Consider the following 22,324-nt stretch of genomic DNA (forward strand, 5'->3'; position numbering starts at 1 on the left):
CAATCTTTCTGAAGAGCCCATTTCACACTACCTAGCAATACAAAGTGAACATACCCCATCTTGAATCATCCCACTTGTGTTTTCAAATGCACATATATAAAATATATATTATTTTCAAGTTATAAGAGGATACTAAGAAACTCTTAACCATGGTAATGTGGGTGTGGGGTGGTCAGAGCTTGAGAAGGAAACTTGTGCTTCTCACTTTCTGTACAGATTGATTTGTTTTTAACTCAAGCACATATTTCTTAAATGTACAAAATTGGTTCATTAAAAATGCACACACCCTTTTACCTAGGGATTCCTTTCTAGGAAGTTACTCAACCATCCAACAGTATACATGCACATATGTGGATTGATAATGGTATAATGAGCATTCTTATGAATAAGTTTGCATTAGGAAAGAAAGAAAAAAACAGAAACTACCAAAAATGTCCATCAATAGGAAACTAGTTCATAAATGAGTACATTCTTACAATGGTATGCAATTAAAAAGAATTAACATGACCTATACGTACAGATGTAGAAAGATGAAGCTTAAGACACCGTTTACTAAAGAAAGCAAATTGCTGAACAGTATTAGAATCACATTTGTTGAGTTTTTAAAAAGATATATATACATATGACAGTGAACATTGCTAGCAGGAAATTTTAACCTTATTTACCTCTGGCTTGGGGAACTCCAGTTGTATAGTTTTAATTTTTTTCCATGAACATATATTACTTTTATCATTTGAAATAGAAGTTAACTTTTTTAAAGTGTAATAAATGACATGTGTAAATATGTGTGCATGTACATATTCATACCCACATGAAACTGTCCCTAGTATGTTAAAAATATCAAATGGTATGAAAGATCAAAATGCTGATTACAGAAATACCACATTACCACATGGCATCGTTTTTAAATAATTCGCACTTAATTGTCAAACATTTCTACCTTGGTATTTTGGGATACCCTCTTGTACCTTCTGTAAGTAATTACTCAATACTAATTGTTTCCCAGAAATGGATGGCCCCGCTGGGAAGCCCAGTTGCAGGGCACATATACCATGCTGGATGAAATTCCTGCAGAAATCTTCAATATTTCGCACAGCATTTGAGAAACATTTAAACTGTGATACCTAGAAATGAAAAAATCAATTTGATGTGCTCTGTGTAAAGTACAGCATCTTGAAAATCTATTGCTGAGCAGTTTCATTATCAATTGTATTGACGTAAGTAAAATCTTTTAATAATAAGGATAATTAAAAAGTCTCGCTGGGTCTGTTAGACCCACATTTTTATTGAAAAGGGTGAACGACTGATAATATAGCCACCTTACCTACATATTCAATAGCTTCCCTTCTTAGTATCTTCCTATTATTTGCACCTTTCTCTTTTGCAAGTCTGATAGATTCCACAAATCTTGCTCATGTCTCTCTCCAATGGGACACTTATCTTCAGTGATGAACGATAAATGTCGTTAATACTAGAGGGAATGTTTAAAGCACAGAAATGAAAGAGTCCTATAATGACATAATAAGCACAATGCTCAGAATAAAGATAAATCTTTAGAAAATTAGGTTCTTTCATCTCATTAGTTTCTCAGGCTCTTTTTATGAAATCACATATACAAAACAAGTAAATCAACTTCTCTTTTTTTTCACTTGTACACTTGCTTCTTGTCTCATGAATGATCGAAGCAAATCAAACCAAGTCTAGTTTTATCTGCTATCATTGGAAACCACCAAGTGCTTATAGAAATCAACTGCCCTTTCAGAAACCTTTCCAAATATTTGGAAACAAATTCTCAACATAAAGAACAAGGTGGTCTGTGATAAGCTATGATTCATGGGCAAGCTTGCTGGAGTAGAGTCACATGGGTGCAAATTCTGTTTTCTCATTTTCTGTCATTGGGTGCTTTAGAAAACCACAAAGATTCCTGAGAGTCACTTCCCTAGTTTATCAAAGAGAGATGCTAAGTATGCCTGTCTCTCATCAAAACCATTCAATAACTATTTGTTGACTCCACAAAAGCACGATTATGTGGAGGAGATGAAATAATATACTTGCAAGCAGGCAGCAGGTAAAATGATATGAAAACATTAGGTTGTATTAGCTTGTGCCATTACTGCCAAGAGAGGCAACAGAATATAGACATTAGGGTTCCCAGCTCTAGCACCAAGTTGCCTGAATTCCAATTCTGACTCCCCTCTAACAAACTCTCCAAGCTTCGGCAGCCTCATCTGTAACATGGAGATAATAACCTTTCTTGATTCATTAGCTGTAGAGAGGATTACGTGAAATAATTCATGTAACCATTTGAACATTATCTGCCACGTGGTGAGTACATATTTTCTATTTTTGTAACTACATTAAAACAGCTTTAAGTAGTGATATTGAAGACTAACTCTAAACCCAGCACAGATCAGACCTTCTTCCCTTCTGGGATCTGGAAATACTGGTTGTCTATATGTCCCACATGTTGTCACCTTGAACAGTGACCCCTCTGGCTCCTCCCACTACATACATCTAACAGAATCATGAAAATTAAAACGTTGCGTGGTTGTCCAGAAGCCTTCAACTGCCTACATGCTATAGAGACAGTCTGACCTAATCCTTTACAAGAACAGCCAAATCCAATGCAGACAGAAAAGTTAAAATGCTAAAACCCAGCAAGGTCCCAGTAATATACTGGCATTCACCCATGTCTCCAGGAGGTGCTTGTCTAGAGTATGCAAAATAGATACTGCAAACTTAGATATTTAAGATGTTTGGAGTCATGGAGATTCTTTTGAGTATCTGATAGAAAGTATGCCCGGCTGGCATGACTCAGTGGTTGAGCGTTGACCTCTGAACCAGGAGTCATGGTTCGATTCCTGGTCAGTGCACATGCCCGTGTTGCAGGCTCAATCCCCAGTAGGGGGCGATCAAGGGGCAGCCAGTCAATGATTCTCATCATTGATGTTTCTATCGCTCCCTCTCTCTTCCTCTCTGAAATCAATACAGATATATTTTTTAAAAAAGAAAGTATGCCTTCTCCCCAGAAAAGAAGTTTATATGCCTTTATGTACAATTTTACATATAATTTCAGGAAGTTCAGGTGTTCCCTGAAGTCCACCCATAATTAACCTCAGCTTAAAATATAATTATGCATCTGCCAAAAGACACATTTTTAAAGATCAATAGATATAAAAAATTTTAATTTGAAAAGGAGCACACTAAATATTAATAATGGAGATTTACTTCCTTTTTGCCAGTTTTCATGGTTTCCCTTGATGAGCCTATATTAATTTTATGATTTAAAAACATTTAGTTATATGAATATTCACATTGTACAACACAGAACAAACAGATTCAATTTGCAATCTAAATTTGAACTGGATTCAAAAGTAAAGATTCCTACTTGATATTTGGAAAAATTTCAAGTGAGTTTGTTGATACAGGCAGAATGAATTCAAGAGAAATGTCCAGAAAGTAAGTGAAGAGTTCAACAGCCATTCTCACTCAGTAGAGGATGACTTCTGGAAGAGGTGGAAGCTGAGTTCTTGAGGAAGGAAGGTCCCTGATAATCAGTATCATTGAAGAGGGTAACCATAGCAACGGAGCTTGGTCTTCCCATTCCCACTGGAAAAGTCTGTATGGGAAGAGCAAGAATGCAGAACTTCACCCTGCCTGGGACCCCAAGGGCCTGGGATTCAGCTAGGCCATGAGTCATAACCAGTCAGAAAGGCAAGAAGGTCAGTCTTTGAATGCAAAGCAAATGAGAACGCTCACCCACAAAATCTATCACCCATGGCAGTGCCAGTGTGGGCGAGGACTGGTCCAGGTAAAAGGTCAGCCTGTAAATCAGCTGCCAGGGTGAAGGATAGGCATAGAAAGTGTAAGTAAACAAAAACGGAAATGAAGAGAGGTCCTGTTTGTCCAGACTGTTATAGCAAAGTGCTTTTTCTTAATTATACTTAAAGTATCTCATTGGTCATTAACTTACCCTTCCTGGCCTCACTTTCCTTCTCTACAAAAATGTGAGCCTCAAGAAAGCCCCTTCCAGCCCTAGCTGGTTTGGCTCAGTGGATAGAGCATCCGCCTGCGGACTGAAGGGTCCTGGGTTTGATTCTAGTCAGGGGCACATGCCGGGTTGTGGGCTCAATCCCCAGTAGGGGGTGTGCAGGAGGCAGCCAATCAATGATTCTCTCTCATCATTGATGTTTCTGTCTCTCTCTCCCTCTCCCTTCCTCTCTGAAATCAATAAAAATATATTTAAAAAAGAAAGTCCCTTCCAACTGTATGTCAATTGCTTTATGACCCATATGACCTGTACCCTGGAATGGAGCTGTCAATCCAGTCTGGAACCTTCTGGGCTCTCAAACTATAGAAAGCATATGAATGGCCCTCAAATGCCTAATCAAGGCCAGTCTTGGTGGTCAAGCTGTGGGTTAGGATTGGGGGCAGAGAGGTAGGGAGAGTGAATCTAGGGCTGCTCTCTAGTGTTTGAATCTTCTCTCACATGCCAGTGTCACGGAGGACAGGTCATCTAAGGCTAGTGCTTTTCAAACTGTGGCTCCAGACCCTGATGAGTCAAGGAATTTAGGGGGCTACCACCAGCATGTTTTGTTTCATGAGTAAGTTTCAGAGTTCATGAGTAAGTATAAATGCAGTTAGGGCAAACTTTTGTTTGGGGGCTGTGTGTGCGCGTGCGTGTGTGCGAGTGTGCGTGTCTCCTAGGTTGTGATATCAGATGTCTTTCTTTACTGTGACAAACATTCAAGAATTTGAAAATCACTGACCTAGTTGTGTGTGGAGGGAGGGGGATAAGGAGATGTGTCTTCCCAGACCAGATAGAGGCCTGTGAGAGGGTAGGAAACAGAGGGAGACTGGAATTGTTCCATGGCTCAAACCCCCAAACTGACCCTCTGAAAACTCTCTCAGGATTCTTGAGAAAAGGGAAGAAAGGAAGGCCTCCCATATCCAGAAAGTGGCCCTGGCCTGTTGGCTGAGCTTCCTGGGTACTTGCCTATGCCAGGTTTTTGTTGCTGTTTTGTTTTTTTTTTTCCCAAAGAACTCACCATGCAGAATCAACCATGGGTTCTTTTTTTTTTTTTCTTTTCCCCCCCTTTTAAAATTAAACTTATTGGGGTGACATTGGTTAATATGATTATATAGGTTTCAGGTGTGGGTTTCTATGTTACAAGATCTGTATATTACACCGTGTGCCACCACCCAAAGTCAAATCTTCTCCATCATTATATATTAGGAACCATGACTTCTAAAGTCTTTACACTTGCTATTCCAAATTAGAAATGATCCCACAGGATTTTAAGCTTATCTATTTAGTGGTACAATTTGCAATTCTCACTGCAAAAAGGTTTTAAGTAATGCATTGCCCCCAGGGCAGACCAGCCCTGCTGCCACAGCCTGCACTTCAAAGCTTCCTGCCTTATCTTCAGGTACGGGAGTTGTTAGAAGGAGGTGTGTTACTAATTACTCCTCTTTAGGGGGAGGCAGGAAGTTTGTGGCATTGCTATCAGTTTTACATTCCTCTTTACAGAGGAGCTGGGTAGGTATTCTTCCTCAAAGGCCTCCCCGGTTTCAAAGCCGGCACCTTTTCCATTACATCAGGTTGCCTCTTTTGTTATTGAGTAAGCAACTACTTCTCTTATGAATCCTGATTGACTTCCACTTGAGCTGTTTGAGGAAGTGTTCATACTGCTAAAGAATTCCAATTACTCTCTAAAGCAACAGCAAAAACCAGTGTTGCAGATTCCACAGAATTTACCGTGAGCAGGGATCGTTGTGAGGGTAGTGTTCAGTGGGAATTGAAAACATATAGGTTGATTGTCCATTTTATCACCTCCTTTAAAGAAACAGTAGGAGAATTAAATTCACAGAGACTAAGCATGGTGAATACTGCTTGACACGGATACTGGAAGTCTAAAACTACATTTCCAATGTTTTAGGTCAAAATTGTTTATATGGAACGTATTTCCAAAATAACAGAAATCATTAGCAAAGTATGATTCAAAATACACAATTCCTTTTAATAGAGCTTTCTTTTCACCAAGTACATAAAATTAAGTATTTATATCAACTCCTTATATATGTATAACTAGTGCTTATAAAATCCTTGAAATGAGAAGGTACTCTGTTAAAATTTAACTCTTTGAAAGACATTGAAACTCTTACATGAATATTCATTTTAGCTGGGCTCATTTTTAGCTTTTGAGGTAAACATTTTCCTCTGAAATAAACAGACTGAAGAAGCTTAAGTTTTCACCTTCTAGAAAATCAACACTAATTTTTCACCTCCCACAAAATCAACATACACACTGACCTACTGTTCTGTATCAAGTAACTGATAAACAAAATTTTGGAAATAAATTATCCTCACTTCATCCATGGAGCACTGTTAGGGCCCAGAGCCATTCACTGTGTATCTCATGATTCAAGGTGATGGGAGATGAGACATGGCCTGAAAAATGGGATTAAAGGCAGAAAAGCCAAAAATGAGGCTATTTCACATACCCCTTCTCCCAAGAATGTGTTGCTCTGCCCTGAGATTGGAATAATTGGCTCTGAAGGGAGGAAGGAATAAAGCACAGAATTTGTTCTAATCCCTGTAAATTAGCCAATAACCAAGGCAACTTCCTTTAACCAACAAGATTGTCCATCAATGAAGCATTTGAACACTCCTGTGTAAGTCACAGCAATTTCTTAGGCACAATGTCTACAAATTACATTGTAGAAAAAGGGCAAAACTAAGTCTTTATGAAACTGGGACTTAACTTCACAGATGTAGAGAAAAATTAAGGGGTCCACAGTTGATCACTGAAGATAGGAATCAATCTAAAAATCATCACTGATATAAAATACCATTCACCAGTAGGCAAACCTATACCACACATCTGCAAATGTACAGGGTGGGGCAAAAGTAGGTTTACAGTTGTGAGTACATGAAACACCGAGTTTACTCTTGTGTTATTATTTATTAATTATTGTATTATTTTTCCATACAAACAACTGTAAAACCTACTTTTGTATATACCAAACTGTAAACCTAATATTGCATATACTATATTAAATATTGGGATGCTCACTTAGTTATGTAATGTCTAATCACTGGGGTATACACCTGAGACGAATATAATAATTGAAAAAGAAAAGAACTGTAATTGAAAAAGAAAAGAATGTCGAATTCAGTTAAATTCACAACTATCCTTCAGTAGAAACTGCCTCTTTAAAAGCTTCTAATACCTTTGAAAGGGTTTTGTGAAACCCATCCTACTATTGTGGAGACTGATTTGAAGACTGTTACTGGTTGGTATTGTGAGGAGATGGGTCATGGGAAGTGGATCTGAACCTCAGTTCACTGTCGGACGGTTATAAGAAATGCAAAGTTTAAGAAATCAAAAGCCTGACACAGTCCTCCCCACCAATAGCCCAGAAACCAGCACATGCCACCAACAAAACCCAGAACCTCCCTCTGCTATTTCTCAGAGCCTGTATAACCCTCTCACTCCATCCTTTCAAACCAGAGAGAGGCAATCCTGTAACATACAAACAGAACAGTCCATTAAATGTCCACCCTCCAGCAGACAGTCATGTGACGTCACCTAACTTTCTGTGGTGCTCTGGCTGTTTTATCCACAAGCCTAATTCCTCCACTAATGGGAAATACAGTGAAACTAGGAGAGCACCCATTGTCACATCTTACTGAAACCCTGTTGTGGATAAAATCAGAGTGAGATTTTCAGCAGGCCAAATGGTAATTCTAATTTAGTAAAAAGGCACCAGACCTGGGGGAGAGTCATCAGTATATTCTAGGTGTGTGATCAGTGACTTTCCTCTAGGGAATTCTAAGTGACCAAGAGCTTGCACACTTACACAATGAGCTCAAACCCAAAGTGTGGGCCTCCAGACCCAAGTGGTGTTTCCTGTCTTCCCAGCCCGCTCTGTGGCTTGAGTGGTTTACTGAGATTCACAGATATACTCCACTTTTCCTTCCTTTCCTTTTTATTCCTGTGATCTGATCCAGACATCCCAACAAGGGCAAGCCTCTGGCCATGGCAGCAGAGAGAAAGCATCCTTACCAAGATGTCTCTAGTACTTTAAGAATTACTATGTATGCATTGAATTAAATCTATATTTAAAAAAAGAAACAACCTCTTTTTCCTGCAGAAAGTAGAATTATTGGCTGTTTTGCACAGATATCATGGCAGTTCAGAAGCAAACCCTATTCAGACAGCGCTAAGAGCACTTCCCTGGAATTCTAGAGATTCTCTTCGGAGGTGCAGGATTATTTCCACACATATTTTCTTTCGAGTCACTGCCACCCCCAGACCCTATCTCTGATCTTAAACAATCATGATTCCCAAAGTCACTTGGCCAGTTCTGGCAGTGCTCTCTGAGGGCCCCTTCCCCCACCCAAACCTCACCCCAGGCACAATGTGCAAGCTTCCCTCTCAACCTGTGGGTCGCGACCCCTTTCGGGGTCGAATGACCCTTTCACAAGGGTCGCCTAAATACATCCTGCATATCAGATATTTACATTACGATTCATAACAGTAGCAAAATTACAGTTATGAAGTAGCAACGAAAATAATTTTATGGTTGGGGGTCACCACAACATGAGGAACTGTATTAAAGGGTCGCAGCATAAGGAAGGTTGAGAACCACTGCTCTAGAGCTTTCGAGGGAGCTTGTAACTCCTCCTTTACTTCCTTCCTGGTAGTTTAGTGAGGTAACATCTAGGTGAGAGTGTCCTTTACCCTGTTTTTCTCAGCACCTTCCCTTTCACTAATTTCAATGGCTGACCCCAGGATGTGCAACTGGAATGACAGCTTCCAATGAAGGTCCTGGAGTGCCTTTAGGAAACAGCTTTGGCCTTTGGATCTGGACATGTCAGCACTGCCCGAGTGAAATACTAAAGAAACGTGCAGTCACCCCAACCTTGACATCAAAATAAATTGAGAACAAAGGTGGCATATTTCCTCTGCAACATCCTGTGTCTCCTCTGAGTCCACAGTAGCCAGACAAGGTCCATTTTACCTACAGAAAACTAAAAAACCCACAAAGTGAGATAGTTTGGCTAAAACATCTGGAGGGTCACTCCTGGCTCTGAAGTGTCAGGGTACCTCTAAGTTATGTAGTATATCCAAACTATTAAAACTTGGCTTAGTCCGTGGATCATGTATATTTAAAGATAAAAAAGAGACCCAGCTCCTTTCCTATTAATCCCAACCTCAGTTCAGTTACAATTAATAGAATTTACTGAGTACTTACAAGCTGTGCTTTCCGTTCCCCAGTGGTTCTCAGTTTTCACTTACACCAGTGAAAGGGACCACCTAAGGGAACGTTGAAAACTACAGATGTCCAGACCTCCACTTCCAAGAGTCAGATTCAACTGGTTTAGGGCAGTTGATTCTAATGTGAAGCCAACACTGAAACCTTCCATGGCTAAAGCCACCATCACCACTACCACCACCATCTCCACCATCACCATCACCATCACCTCTACCACCACCATCTCCACCATTACCATCACCACTACCACCACCATCACCACTATCACCATCATCTCTACTACCACCATCACCACCAGTAGTATCATCACCACTACCACCCCATCTCTATCACTACTACCACAACCATCTCTACCACCACCATCACCACCATCACTACCACCACCTCCCCCATCACCACCACTCAGGGATATACAAATTGATATTCTACTCTCATAGCTAAAGAATATATATTGCACAGTGACTCGCCTGTAGTAGGTTCTCACATATTTGCTGAACAAAATCCTCCTTGACTGAACCCTCCAAGACGGGGTGGAGACAGAGTATCTGACAGGTGCTCAGATCCCTAATGCTGGTGTGAGCTGAAGGAAAGAAACAGAAATATTATACGTCATCTATATCAAGCCCTGTCTCCTGTCCATCTTATACAGTAGGAAAATGAAGCTAGGAAAACAATGCAATACAGATGACACAGCTATTATTTAAGGGCAGAGCCCAAGCTACAACTTCATCTTCTATCTTCCAATCCAGTGTTACAAATGTGGTACAGATGTCCCTTACTTCCCAGATGTATGACATTGGGAGGCCTGGGGGGCTGCAGATAGCCCTCCTCAAAGAGGGGCCCTGGATTCGGACCCAGGCCTCCATTTCTGATCTCCAAGGTCTGACACCCACACTTCGTTGGGGCTGGTTCCTTTATAGTTTTTCTGTTCAACACACCTAGGGGCTGGGCCTGTGCAGACTGTATGGGAGACACCCCGAAAAGGGAGCACAGACCTCCCCTTCCCTACGCCAGGGCTCCTTGCAGGCTGTTTATTCCCACCTTCCTCCAGGCTCCAGCCAGCCAGTGGCTCCTGCATAGGTCTGTGTGCAGCTCTGCTCGCAGCGTCTTGATGAGGCACAGTGTTTAATCTTCCACCCGGATTATTTAACCTCCGCATCCTTGTTAACAAACAGCCATTATTAACGAGAGGAGAGACCACATGGAGTGGGCATCTGCAGACAATGCACTCTCCCTTGGCCTTTCTGCGAGCAGATTCATAATCCTCAGACTCAGCCTGGGAGCCCTCCCGCCAGGCCCCACTGAGGAGAGACCGGGTGATCTGGACCCTCACCCACTATCCCCTCGGCCAGAGGGCCTGGGCTCTGCAAGACTGAGCTGTATCTCTCCCTTCCTTCCCTGCCTTCCTCTCTGGCGAGAACTCCCAAGGGATGGCTACAGCGAGTTATAAATTTTACCTTTTCAGTGTGCAGAAGAGGCGAGAGGAGGCTGTGTCCCAGCTCCGGGCAGCCCGTCCCCGAGGACACCAATTAAATGCACTAATTGGACAGCAATGCATCAAAGTCGTTCCCGGGAGTGGGTCCTCAGAGCGCCAGGAATCCATTAGTTGGGCTTTTGTTTCAAAACAGAAATACAGAGGAAGAAGAAAAAAAGAAAAAAGAAAAAACAGCACCTCGACGCTGCCGGGAGCGGCGCGCGTGCGGTGCCTCGTGGCCGCCTGGCCGTCTGCGCTGCGAGCCTCTTGCTCTAGGCTCTTGCTCCAGGCTCCTCGCATCCAATGACCTTTCCCGCTTCTCTGCTCCGAGCCACCTCGCTTACATCTCCGAAGAGCGCCTCCTAGAAAGGACCCGCGCCCAGAGCCCGTGTAGATGCGGCACACAGTTATGGCCAAGCACGCGTGTACCGATGGGGGGCGGGGGACGCGGGGAGCAAACCCATCTCCCGGCGCCCACTTTTCTGCGTCTTTGCCTGACCCGGCTGCGGAAGGGGAGGCACATGTCACCTCGAAGTCATGATGACCGCCTCGCCAGGATTGGGCTCCCTCGAGGCGAGGCGCGGGGTGACCAGGCGGGGAACTGCCTCACCAGGAGGGGTTATTTCAGGAGATGAGGGGGGCGCTTGCTTGGGGAAGGATGGGGCGCTTCTTTTTATTTTATTTTTATTTTGGAGAACGGGACGCTACTCCAAGGCCCGAGGGCGCCCCGAGAAGCCGGCCTGGAAGGGGTCTAGGCTCGAAAAGAGGTGCAGCGACCCCAACGCGCGCTTTCTGTTCTTTTAAGAAAAAACCCCCCAAATTTTTGGGCCCCCCCCAAGGAAAATGGGGGGTCTTTCCCCCGAGTCTAAAAGGGGGGGCGGGCCCCCCGGCGTCCAGGGACCTCCAAGCACCTCCGCCCCTGCGCTCATCGCGGCCTCCGGCCTCTGTGACGACGGCCTGAGCTCTTGGACCGGGGTCTGTGCCCGGTGGTGGCCGAGACCCCGGCACCAAGTGCAACGCTCTGGGGTCGCTTGCGTGGGGGCTGCTCCCGAGAGACGGGGAAGGGCCACATCTGCCGCCGGGGGGCCTGGCAGCGGCTTCCGCTCGACCTGGAGCCACGAGGTCAGGCTGGCCGGGATCACGGCTGCAGCCCGGGCACCCGCAGACCCGGCCTCACCTGGGAGGGCCCCCGAGCGCCCCTCGCCCCGCGGGAGCCGAGCCGCTCCCTTCCCTCGGGGAGCCAGATTGGAATGGCTGCTTTTGATCCCATTTGTTCCTAACCCCGGCATTTGTTTTCCATTTTATAAACGCTTCCCTTTAAGTAATTGTCCCTGTTAACAGCGTATACCTTTCAGCAGCCCTCGCTGCGCTATAAATAATCGGGATGAAGATGCAAGGATATGACTTTCACAAGATTGGACAATTGATTCAATCTGTGACCCGCAATCGCGAATAATATTGGAAGGCTATTTAAACAGATGAAGGCCTAAATTGTCTTGCTTGTATCTGAATTAATTTCTCATTCATCATCATTATGAAGTGATTGGTCTATTCAAGCTCTTCAGCCTGCTGGAACGGAGGGGATTTAAATGAGATTGTAACACAATTTAAATGCTTGCCGACTTTAACGAGGCCAATTGAGCAGCTGCAATAAATACAAATATTTTTCTAAACAGCCTTGTTTTAAATAATTACTTAATGCTTTCATGTTATTTTTAAGTGGCAATCTTTCTCTCTCTCCTGCTCTGGCTCAGAATATCACACACTTATTTGCTGAGAAGGCGATTTTGGAAACGACTTTGAGTTTCTGTTTGCTTTGTAGAGGGTAGCACCCGTTTTGCGGTTGGCTCCCCCCCTCCCCGCCCAAGGGTCAACATTTCGGGGGTCCCTCAGGCTGGCACAAATGGCGAGCTGGGCCTTGGTTTCGCCCTAGTGCAGTCTGACGCGCCTGCCCCGCAGAGCCAGGGAGGAGCTGAGCGATGGAAGAAATTTGCCGTTTGAATCAAGTCGCTTATCCAGACACATTCTAGCTGCGTCCTGCCAACGAATGCGTGTGCTCGCGCTTGCAAATGACCCTCCGAAGAGTGGCATCGCGTCTGACGCGTCCCGATGACCTCCAGCATCTTGAACAAATCAGAATGCCTGCCTATCCCAAAGGTGTCCCTTAGGAAGTTCAATCTGCCAGCAGTTTGGTTCCCCTGCAAGTCGACTGGAGTGGGTGACGGCCGCTGAGAATGTCTGTTAGGCACCAGGCACAAACAGAGAACCTGGCCACCACGGTTGGTTGAGGGTATAGTCAGTAGGAAAAAAAAATCCCAATTTTTTGCCCCAACCTCCTTTCCCTCCCCATCACTCATAGCTCCTACCCCTCCCTTTCTCGCTCCGGGGCGATGTGCATGGAGAGGATGCTACCAAAGAAAAGCTCTTCCCACTTGGAGAATGCCATCCGTCTGGCCATCCTCGACAACTGTCCGCTGTGACACCCACGCTCTTCGGCGGACATATGGTGGCGGGGCTTTTCTCGATGGAGGAATAATGGAAGCAACCGAGCGAGCGGGAGAAGCCTGGGAAACAAAAGGATCTTTTAAACTTTCGGGAAAGGTCTGGGGGTGGGGTGGGGAGACGTGCGATTTGCTGAGGGGACCTGGGCTCCCACTTGCGGTGACGACCTAGGCAGTGATGGCGAACCTATGACACGCGAACTCATTTTTTTGGTTGATTTTTCTTTGTTAAATGGCATTTAAATATATAAAATAAATATAAAAAAAGTCTTTGTTTTACTATGGTTGCAAATATCAAAAAATTTCTATATGTGACACGGCACCAGAGTTAAGTTAGGGTTTTTCAAAATGCTGACACGCGGAGCTCAAAAGGTTTGCCATCACTGGCCTAGGGCCACGTTCCCCTGGGAGGCCTGGGGTGAAAGGATGGGTTCTGAGCTCCTCTTCCCTCCGCCTGGGATGCGGCAGGAGGACTGGATGTCTGGGCGGTGGGAGTGCAGGGTTCTCCGCTGGGAAGACAGAGCCCATGTAGCCACTAGAGAAGCCACGCGTGGGGCACACCACCTTGCAGGATTCGATCAAACTGCAGGCCAGGGAAAAAATGGGGACCAGGGTGGAGGAACCAAGTGATTTGCTATGTAACTGGGCAATTTAATGCCAGAGTTAGGGAGCTGCTGGCCAGAATCATTTCGTCTGCCGAGCTCATCCTCTTTATCCTGTTGTTTAAAATGAGCATTATCCCAAACATATGCAATGCAATCAGTTTGGTCACACTTACAAGAACACGCTTTAATAAGGCAATCAATCACTCGCTAACAAGCGAGCGACGGGCCGCGCTGAGCACGCACAGGGGCTGCGGGGCGGCTGGTGTTGCGGGCTGGGCTGGGCTGGCCGAGATGGAGCGCGGGTCTTTGCTACCAGACCCTCCCCTCCTGGTTCCACTAGGCTGAGGAGCCCAGGGAGTGTGAGTGGCAAGTGAGGTGTCAGACTTTGTGAGGGGTGACCGTGGCCCATGGGCCCCAAAGAGGCTCAGGACAAGGGAGAGGAAGCGGGAGCGGGAAGCTCAAAGCTGTGTGGGCCACTCATGGCTGTGTGAGACCAGGAGCCTCTGTTTTCCCACCTGCAAAACGGGACGGAAACGGGGCAAAGCTAAACAGGCGTTCAGCATGTTGAAAAATTGTAACGATAATACCATTCCAGCCCCTCTGCCTTCTCATTTTACAGGTGAAATGGCTGCGCCGTGGAGGGGCAGTGTCTTATTCATGGTTATCTCCCCTCCCCTCCCCCGCCCATGGAGGTATCAGGCCACTTGTGGCTGCAGATGCAGGCGGGCAAACCTGTTTTCAGGTGCACGGGTGGGGGAGGGAGTGGGAGAAGCTGTGCCCAGCGCCAAACCGCAAACCTTGGCAAAAGGGAAATTTCATTATGAAGTAATGAGTAATTCCTCCTGGCAAGATGTATTGTTACATCTTCCACTTCAATTTGGAGGAAGAGAGGCTCAATTACCCAGAAAATACAGTCAATTAAAGGCTGCTGATTGGACACGAGGCCGGATCATCGATCTTGTACTTTCCAATATCGCTGCAGACACCTCATTTTCCCTCCCTATTAACTGAAAATACGCCTGGCATTACGGCAACCCGCAGCCCATTTACCTGTCGCAAGCAATCTCTTGGCCCAACTCGAAGTAACCGCGGGATTTGCCGGGATTTGGCACCGGGAGCTTCCGGGCCGCGGAAGGAGCTGCGCAGGGGCGGGGCGGGGAGTGGAGAGGAGGCTGCGGGGCGCGGAGACCTCAGCACGAGGCGGTGCTGGGGAGGGCAGGCGGCACTGTGGGCAGAAAGGTTTGCTCTGGGCCTCAAAGGAGGGTGAAGGCCAATTGAGGGGCCCACACCTGCCAGTGGATCCACCCACGGAGGACCCAGCCTGCTGGAGCAGGACTTCAGAGGCAGCCACGTGGCTCTTCTGTGCTGACAGAGGATGGGAGTGAGGTGGCTGCGGAGACTGGCCCTGACAGCCCAGAAATCCATCCTTGGAGCTGACTGCCAGTTTGAGGGTGGTGCCGACCCTTCCATCCCAACCAAGACCTCCTCCTCCCTCATCTCCCTGACCCCTAATGTTCAGACCCAGTTCCACCCCCACTGCCTCGTTCATCTCTACTTGGTTGGCCAAGGGGCCAGGAAACTACAGCAGAGTCGCCTTTCCTCAAAGGGTTGGAGCAAGTGGAGACGGGAGCATCGCAGGGGGGAGCACCAAGTGGGGTCAGTGCTCTGCCCGTTTAGCCCCGGAGGCTCCCACCAAGCGCAGAACTAAGGAGACCCGCGCCTGGGGGCAGTTGGGAGCCTGCCTTCTCCACCTCTGTGCCAGCCCGCGAGGAGCCTGCCAGTCCCAGCAGAGATTTGAGGGACTCTGTCTTGGGGTCCATCTCTTGGTTGCTTCCCTGCCCAAGCCTCAAGTGGCTGAGCTAGCAATTCAAAAGGAGTCAAGCTCCTGCCTGCTGCCAAAAAATTAAAATGCTAAAGTGAGAATCATGTCCAGCTTTTATTGCAATGTGATCAACAAATTGTAACAGCAAAATTCTTTGGGCTTCAAAGGAAAACCAAACCAAAATGAACCACTGCCTCCCAGCCAGAGCGAAGCTTGGCATTGGGGGGGTAACAGGGTCTCCTGTCTCTCACTTCTGGCTGCAAAGAATGAGTGTGGGAGTGAAGAGTTTTGGGGGTGGCTCCAAGCAGACCCTTGGTGAAGGGGGAAAGACAAGTGCCCTCGAATGGGCAGAAGCTCCCAATAGTATCTGAAAGCCAGGCTCCAGTGGCAGCTTGGGAGGAGAATGAGAGGGAGAATGATGTGAGATGCCAAATACAAAGGGAAGGCCGGAAAGCTCCTGGTGCAGGCAAAGGCTGGAAATCGCCTCTGATTTGCCTGCAGATACTGAGGGAGGGGGATGAGGCCCCACTCCCTAAGCTCTTCCCTGGGCGCCTTGTTAACAGCTCAGCTCTGGCTGGCTGCATGGTGATCATTATTATACATTCAACATTCACAAACCCTCCTCACACACACATCACTTACTAAGCAGAATGTGTAGGGCCAAGGGGTCCTGGGGGGTCTGCAGCCTCCCTACCAACCTTAGAACAAAATGTGTGTGGGGGGGGGCGGGGGGTGGAGATGGAGTTGCAAGTTGAGAGCGATGGAGAAGCGAGGAGGAAAGAGATCAGGTGCTAGTAAATGGCAGAACCAGAAGGTGTCGTGTAAGTGAGGCTCCAGGAAGGCCAGCGAGTCCCCAGGTGCTGGGGAGGCCCAGGATTCCCCGTGGCAGCACATCATCTCTCTCACTCCCCCTCGATGGCTGGTGCATTGCCATCCACAGCCCTTCCCGCCCGGGAAAGCTGGCCAAGAGTAGTCTCTACCGGCGCTGCGCACACAGCATTTTGTAGAGAGACAGCAATTCCCCTTCCAGTGCTTGGGCTTGACTTTGGGGGGGGGAGGGGGAGAGGGGAGAGGGGTACCCCGGGTGAGGAAGGGCCTGTGGGGGGGGAGGCTGGGGGGCTGGATATTCGTTGCTCTTGCTGCTAAGTTTGTTTAGCTTTGGAGCCAAGGCCTCCACCCGGGTTAGGGGCAGGGGGTCCGATGACTAGGGGCCCAGAGGGGTGCCCCAGAGGCAGGTCCTCGGCTTCTGCCTGCCAGTCCCACCCTTGCTGCCCCAACGGGCCGGCCGAGGCCGCTTCCGGGAGTTCCTCCACGAGGACGAGTCCTGATGGTGTTTTTCGGGCCCCTTCTTTCCCCTCGGCGCCCAGGGGGCGGGGAGGGGTGCTGGCTGAGTCCCCGGCCCCCCCACGGGGCGTCCTGGAGCCGGCAGCCCGCGGGCAGCCCCTTATCTGGTTAGGGGCACCTCCTCTCTCTGGTCCAGCGCCACGGAGGAGGCTTTGCTGAGCACGGAGGGCGCGAAGGTGAGGAAGGAGTCCGAGCGGGACGTGGAGGCACAGGTGAAGTCCGAGGCGGCGGCGGCGCGGGGCGCCAGCCCGTTTGGCGGGGCCGCTGTGGCAGGCGAGGCAGGAGCAGGGCCCGGCGGCCGAGGCGCCCAGGCCGTGCGCGGGCCCGGGGTAGAGCGGCGGGTGGCGGAAGGCGCACAGCAGTTCGGGCCCGCGGGTAGGGCTGCGACAGGACGCGGAACGTGTCGAGGGGGCGCAGCGGGCCGCTGAAGGGCGAGGCGGCCGAGGCGGAGGCGCCCCAGGCCCACGGGCGAGTAGTAGGGCAGGGGCAGGTGCGACGGGAAGGGGTAGGGCAGGCCCGCCCGCGGCCGCCGCGTGGCTCATCATGTACGTGTAGAAGGCGGGGTCGGCCGGGTGCGGCCACGTCATGGCCAGCCGCTGCCGCTTGTCCTTCATGCGCCGGTTCTGGAACCACACCTGCGGGGGGAGAGGCGCAGGCTGGGCCCGGAGGCCTGCCCCCTGCAGGGGACGACACCGATCCCCCCACCGCCACCTGGAGCTGGAGCCCCCCAGGAGGGGCTCAGAGAGACCCCAGGGTCCGCCCTGCCTCCCGGCGCCAGTGCGGTCGTGGGGGACCAGGGACTCCACGGGTCTGAGGGGGCACAAACAGCCCCTTCCAATCGCTCTCCCTTGGGACACTCCCTTGTCACGTCGCAGCATCCATCCTGCTGTTTATTCCGCTCGGAAGGGACAGAGCTGACCTCCTGCCGCGGTGGCTGCCTGAGGACTGTCGGGAGGTACAGCGGCCACACCTGCCTGCACCCCCAGCCCAGCCGCCACGTGGGCGGGAGCCCACAGACCCCGATAACGGGCCCCGCACACGTTAGGGACCGGGCAGTGGTATTTGCTCCCTGCCGAGTGGGCGCGCCCCTCTCCCCGGGCCCCGGAGCGCATACCTTGATGGTAGTTTCTGGCAGGTTCAGGGCGGCAGCCAGCTCGCATCTGCGCGGCCTGGACACATAGTTCTCCCGGTAGAATTCCTTCTCCAGCCGCGCAATTTGCTCCCGGGTGAAGGCGGTGCGGTACCGGCGCATCTGGTCACTGGCGCTGCAGGCCAGGCTGCCCTGCGAGCCCCCGCCAGTGCTCTTGGGGGCCTCGCTGCCGCCGTGGGGACTGCCGGTCAGCGCCTCCGAGCCCGGCCCTGCAGGGAGCCCAGAGCCAAGAGCACAACACAACACAACAGACAAAAAGGCTGCTGATGTGGGGCTGTGGATTCGGGGTGCATAGGGACCCCCCTCCAGTAACTGCTTGTGCTGGGGTGCTGGGGACTTCAAGAAACCAGAAAGGGCTCACCATGCAGAGGAGCACATAGCGGCCTAGGCCTGGACGGCCTGCGGGTATAAGCCCAGACCCCTTCCCCCCCCCCCCACCCCAGACACCTGCCCCAGGGCACAGGGGAGATGCAGCCGTCTGAGCTCGCAGCTGGCCGTTGCCAGGAGTGGGCAAGCTGTGGTATCTGACGAGCAAACGGACTGTGATGCATCATCCACTGGAGCGCTGTGAACTCTGGTCTTGGTGCATTGTGGGATGCTGGCATGACTGTTTTCTTGCTTTGTGTGGAGGCATGTGTTGCAAGGTGGCATGGAGTGTGCTTCGGTACCCTGTTACCTTAGAATGTCTGAGTGGAGGAGCTGTTCTAAGGCCGCGCTGCGGTAGGGAGTCTGGGTGGAGGTGAGAATGGAGAGTGGGAGTGCTCAACAAGGAGTTGGCTGCCAAGGCCGGTGGTTTTCCCTCCATAGCTGGCTCTTCCCGCCACCGCAGCAGCTTTGTGGGAGAGTCTGCTGGTGGGCCTCTAGCTGTCCACCCTCTCGGGAGACTCCCCCCCTGGCGGTTCACCACACACACACACACACACACACACACTCGCCCCTGGTCAGTGTGGGTCTCCAATTGGGAGGGGGTCTCCAATTCAAGTGACAGCCCCCTCCTTTGGGCCTAATCCAGCGAAGGGTGGGGCTCCTGCCCCCCGCGGCTCCTTTTCCTTTGGGTGGAGAAGTGGGACTGGGAAGCAAAGGGGGAGGGGGCGGGCCAGAGCTCTGCCTTTTCAAATGCAACCGGAGACCAAAGGCAATTAGATCATTGGGACCATTTCCGACCTGGCGCCACCGAGCCAGGGAAGTGACAAGGTAATTTGGACCTCTGACCGACGTGCAAACTGGTCGAAGGGCCTCAGCACCCAGGCGGCCCGGCTCAGCCTCGATTTTACGGTTTTTTATGGACTCCCCGCTTCCGCGCCTGGATGCGCCTTACACCCCGCCAGCCACAAACTGCCGGGACCCGCGTTTGATCTCACTCACGCCTGGGGAAGGTATCTCCCAGAGGCAGTTGAAGCAGAACCACAAAACTCTGGGGGGTTGGGGTGCATTTTAAATCCCCCTCAAGCCCAGGGCTTTCGTCTCACCCCACCACCACCACCCAAGCCTAGCTGTCACCCTCAGTCCCGCCTATGCCAGAGCGCAGAAGGAGACCCCACGAGGGCGCAGACAGCAGGGGCGAACTGCTCAAGTGGGCCCCCGGCCACCCTGCCCGGGAGAAGGGAGTCACCCTTCCCTCCAGAACTGAAGTGGAAGGTGGGCGCGGTGGGAGGCCCGAAAGGGGGCGGTGGCTACCTTTGCTGTGCTGGTACTCGGCGTTGCCCGTGGCGCAGTCCGGGGTGCAGCTCACCTCGATTTCTTCATAGAAATCCGATTCCGTGTCCGAGCTGCTGGGTTGCCCCTGGCCCGAGATGCTGTCGGCGGCCGAGGGGGCCGGCGGTCCGGGGCCGAGCGCAGCTGCCCCGGCTGCCCGCGGCTCGGTGCCCGGCCCCGCCGCGCTTCCTGCTAGTCCGTCCACCGGCTCCTCCTCCAGGCTCCCCCGCGAGGCCGCGGGACCGGCCCGAGGGCTCAGGCAGCCACGGGGCACCATCTTCTCGGGCGGCTCCGGCAGCGTGCTGCCCACGGCTTCGGACAAATTGGAGACCCTCTTGCCAACCAGAGTGCCAAGCTGTCCCCCATCCAAAAACATCACCATGTCCTTTCGGCTCTCCATCCCAGAGACCTCCGGAGGGAGGAGGGGGGAAGCCCCAAGTGAGCTCCTAGCCCCCCGGCTCCCTGGGTCCCCAGAGGTCCGACAGATCTTGGCCGCGGGAGGGAGAAAGAGAAGCCAGGCGACGGGCTGGGCGCGGAGCGGCCGGAGCGCGAGGTGGCCGGTGGCGGCGGTGGCGGCGGTGGGGAGCTGGGGTCACCTTGTGATGCGCCCGCTCCTCTGCGCCGCACCGCCTCTGGGAGGAAGCCCCATTGCCCTCTTCTTCTAAGCTGTCATCCTCCTGCTGCAATCGTCATTACAGTACCGCTGGTGACGCCACTCGGCGAGCGCAAGTGGATAAATAGAAACGTCTGCCACGGCGGAGATGAAAGGAGACCCGCAGCTAATGGCTCGGCAGTGATGCGCCAGGTGTGGGCCTCGCTCGAATGGGGAGGAGAGTGTGAAAGCAGAGAGACGCGCACACTGAGCGCGGGAGACACCAGGCAGAGGATGCAAATGCGATTCCGCAGGAAGAAAGCCGAGCTGCGTGCGCGCCGCGAGTACCGCAGGGGCTGCGGGCTCGGTAATTGAATACGCGTTTGGGGTTTTTTATTGTTGCTTCGGCTTTGGTTTTCTTAGCTTGGTGCCTTGATCTGACACAGATAAGAAAACCCATAACCCTATTTTAGGGGTCTGAAGGCCGAGTCACAAGGCTCGCTGCTCCGGGCATTATTACAACCGCCCGTCCCTGGCGAGCTAACCTCAAACGGCTCCAGAGTCTCTGTACAAGCTACCGAACAACACAGTCCGCCCCTCCCCGAGCTGTCTGGAGAGCTTGAACCTGGGGTGTCCTCTCCTCTTCCTCCTCCCATCCCTACCCAGCTATCTCCCTCCTCCTGGGAACAACCGTTGCTATTTTTCTTCCCCACGGGGCTGGAGATAAATGTCTTAAATTTTTTCTTTAAAGACCCGCCTTGGCTGCTGACTCATAGTGTTTGCTTTTTTTTTTTTTTTTTTTATTTCCCCTCCCCTTCTAGGTGGCCTGAGGTTTCTACTGCCCGGCTTGACCTCCAGGCTCGCTGGTAGAAGAAATCGCTCTCCCACTTGCTGGGGCCTCGACTGCACCTCAGGTATGTAGGGTGGGGAGCGGTTCTGAGAGTGGCCTCTTCTCGCCCATAGTTTAAGGTATTCATTCAGAGTCAACGAATTCCCCCCAAAACAGGTTTTTCAAGGGAAGAGGCGCCGGCTAATGCGGCCCCTCCAGTGGCCGTGCCAGAGGCCCTGCTGCCCGAAGGCACGGCTCTCACCAGAGCCTTGGGGCAGGGGCGCAGCGAGCGTGGGCGGCAGTATTGGGGTTTGCAGAGGTTCCACTCACAGGGTTCCCCCCTCCCCTGCCTTTGGTCCTGAAAGAGACGTCACCAAAAATGCCCAGAAAGAGCAAGTGACTAGTGACTGGGTGCTCTTGTGAGTCTTTGAGGACAGGAGGGGACCCCCACGCAGAGCTGGGGCGGGGCGTGTTGCACTTGGTGAGTTAAATGGAATCAAATGGTGCCTTTAGGAGTAGCCCCCACAGGTTCCCCGCCAGGTCTTCCGGGGAAGGGGAGCCAGAACCTTTAGGAAACAGCGCCAGCTCGGAGCAAGCTGCCAGGCCAGGCAGGTGAGGGCGGGAGGCAGGCCTCCCCAGAACTGCGGCCCCACAGCTCTCCTTCCCGCACTCCTCAGCCCTCCTAGCGCTAACCCACTGAGGCTGCCCCTCTCCACACCCGATTCAAAGCCCCAGTCCTGGGATTCTAAAGAAAGGTCCCTCGGTGGAGATCTTGTCTTTCTATCTCCTGCTTTCTCCTCCTCCTCCTCCTTCTCCTCCTCCTCCTCCTCCTCCTCCTCCTCCTTTTTCTTTTTCTCTGGTCTTCCCCCGCTCTCCCTGCCTCAGTCTTCCTACCTGTGGGCTAGTGGGGGAGGTGGAAGAAGCAGGGGCTCAAGGAGAGGAACGTTCCCCTCTGGCTCCTCCTTCCCACTTCTCCCCTTATTCATAGATGCCGGTTAACCCGGGGAAGGGATTTGGGTGGTAGTGTCCG

The 22,324-nt window shown here is 50.6% G+C and overlaps 1 protein-coding gene across 1 annotated transcript; it reads right to left on the reverse strand.

Moving 5' to 3' along the window:
- Positions 1–17,019: 17,019 nt before the first annotated feature.
- EVX1 (even-skipped homeobox 1) lies at positions 17,020–20,273 on the reverse strand. Its single transcript, XM_006088759.3, is given in 7 exon segments — positions 17,020–17,281; positions 17,283–17,396; positions 17,398–17,482; positions 17,484–17,545; positions 17,547–17,663; positions 18,143–18,387; positions 19,856–20,273. Coding segments are annotated over 7 exon segments (1,194 nt in total). The 3' UTR covers positions 17,020–17,128.
- Between the last annotated feature and the right edge of the window lie 2,051 nt (positions 20,274–22,324).

This window comes from Myotis lucifugus, unplaced genomic scaffold, assembly GCF_000147115.1.
Source record: "Myotis lucifugus unplaced genomic scaffold, Myoluc2.0 scaffold_52, whole genome shotgun sequence".
In the NCBI taxonomy this organism is placed as follows: domain Eukaryota; kingdom Metazoa; phylum Chordata; class Mammalia; order Chiroptera; family Vespertilionidae; genus Myotis; species Myotis lucifugus.